The 440-nt window shown below is 46.1% G+C and overlaps 1 protein-coding gene across 1 annotated transcript; it reads right to left on the bottom strand.

The window, feature by feature from the left end:
* Positions 1-4: 4 nt before the first annotated feature.
* On the bottom strand, positions 5-436 carry LOC105461149 (polyubiquitin; the record flags this gene model as incomplete). The annotated part of the gene is made up of 1 exon (XM_011707633.1): positions 5-436. A coding segment is annotated over one exon (432 nt), but the record flags the coding sequence as incomplete, so codon positions are not given.
* Between the last annotated feature and the right edge of the window lie 4 nt (positions 437-440).

Genomic DNA, 440 nt, shown 5'->3' with positions numbered 1-440 from the left:
AGATTTGCATGCCTCCTCGAAGACGCAGAACCAAATGGAGCGTAGACTCTTTTTGGATGTTATAGTCGGAAAGAGTTCTACCATCTTCGAGTTGCTTGCCAGCGAAAATCAAACGCTGTTGATCCGGGGGAATGCCTTCTTTGTCTTGGATCTTGGCTTTTACGTTCTCAATTGTGTCAGAGGCTTCAACTTCGAGAGTGATGGTTTTGCCGGTGAGAGTTTTCACGAAGATTTGCATTCCTCCTCGAAGACGCAGAACCAGGTGAAGTGTAGATTCCTTTTGAATGTTATAATCTGAAAGAGTCCTGCCATCTTCGAGTTGCTTGCCGGCAAAAATCAGACGCTGTTGATCCGGGGGAATGCCTTCTTTGTCTTGGATCTTGGCTTTTACGTTCTCGATTGTGTCAGATGCTTCAACTTCGAGGGTGATGGTTTTGCCG

This window comes from Wasmannia auropunctata, unplaced genomic scaffold (genome assembly GCF_000956235.1).
Source record: "Wasmannia auropunctata unplaced genomic scaffold, wasmannia.A_1.0 LD308151.1, whole genome shotgun sequence".
NCBI classification, from domain to species: domain Eukaryota; kingdom Metazoa; phylum Arthropoda; class Insecta; order Hymenoptera; family Formicidae; genus Wasmannia; species Wasmannia auropunctata.
This window is presented reverse-complemented; position numbering and strand designations above follow the sequence as displayed.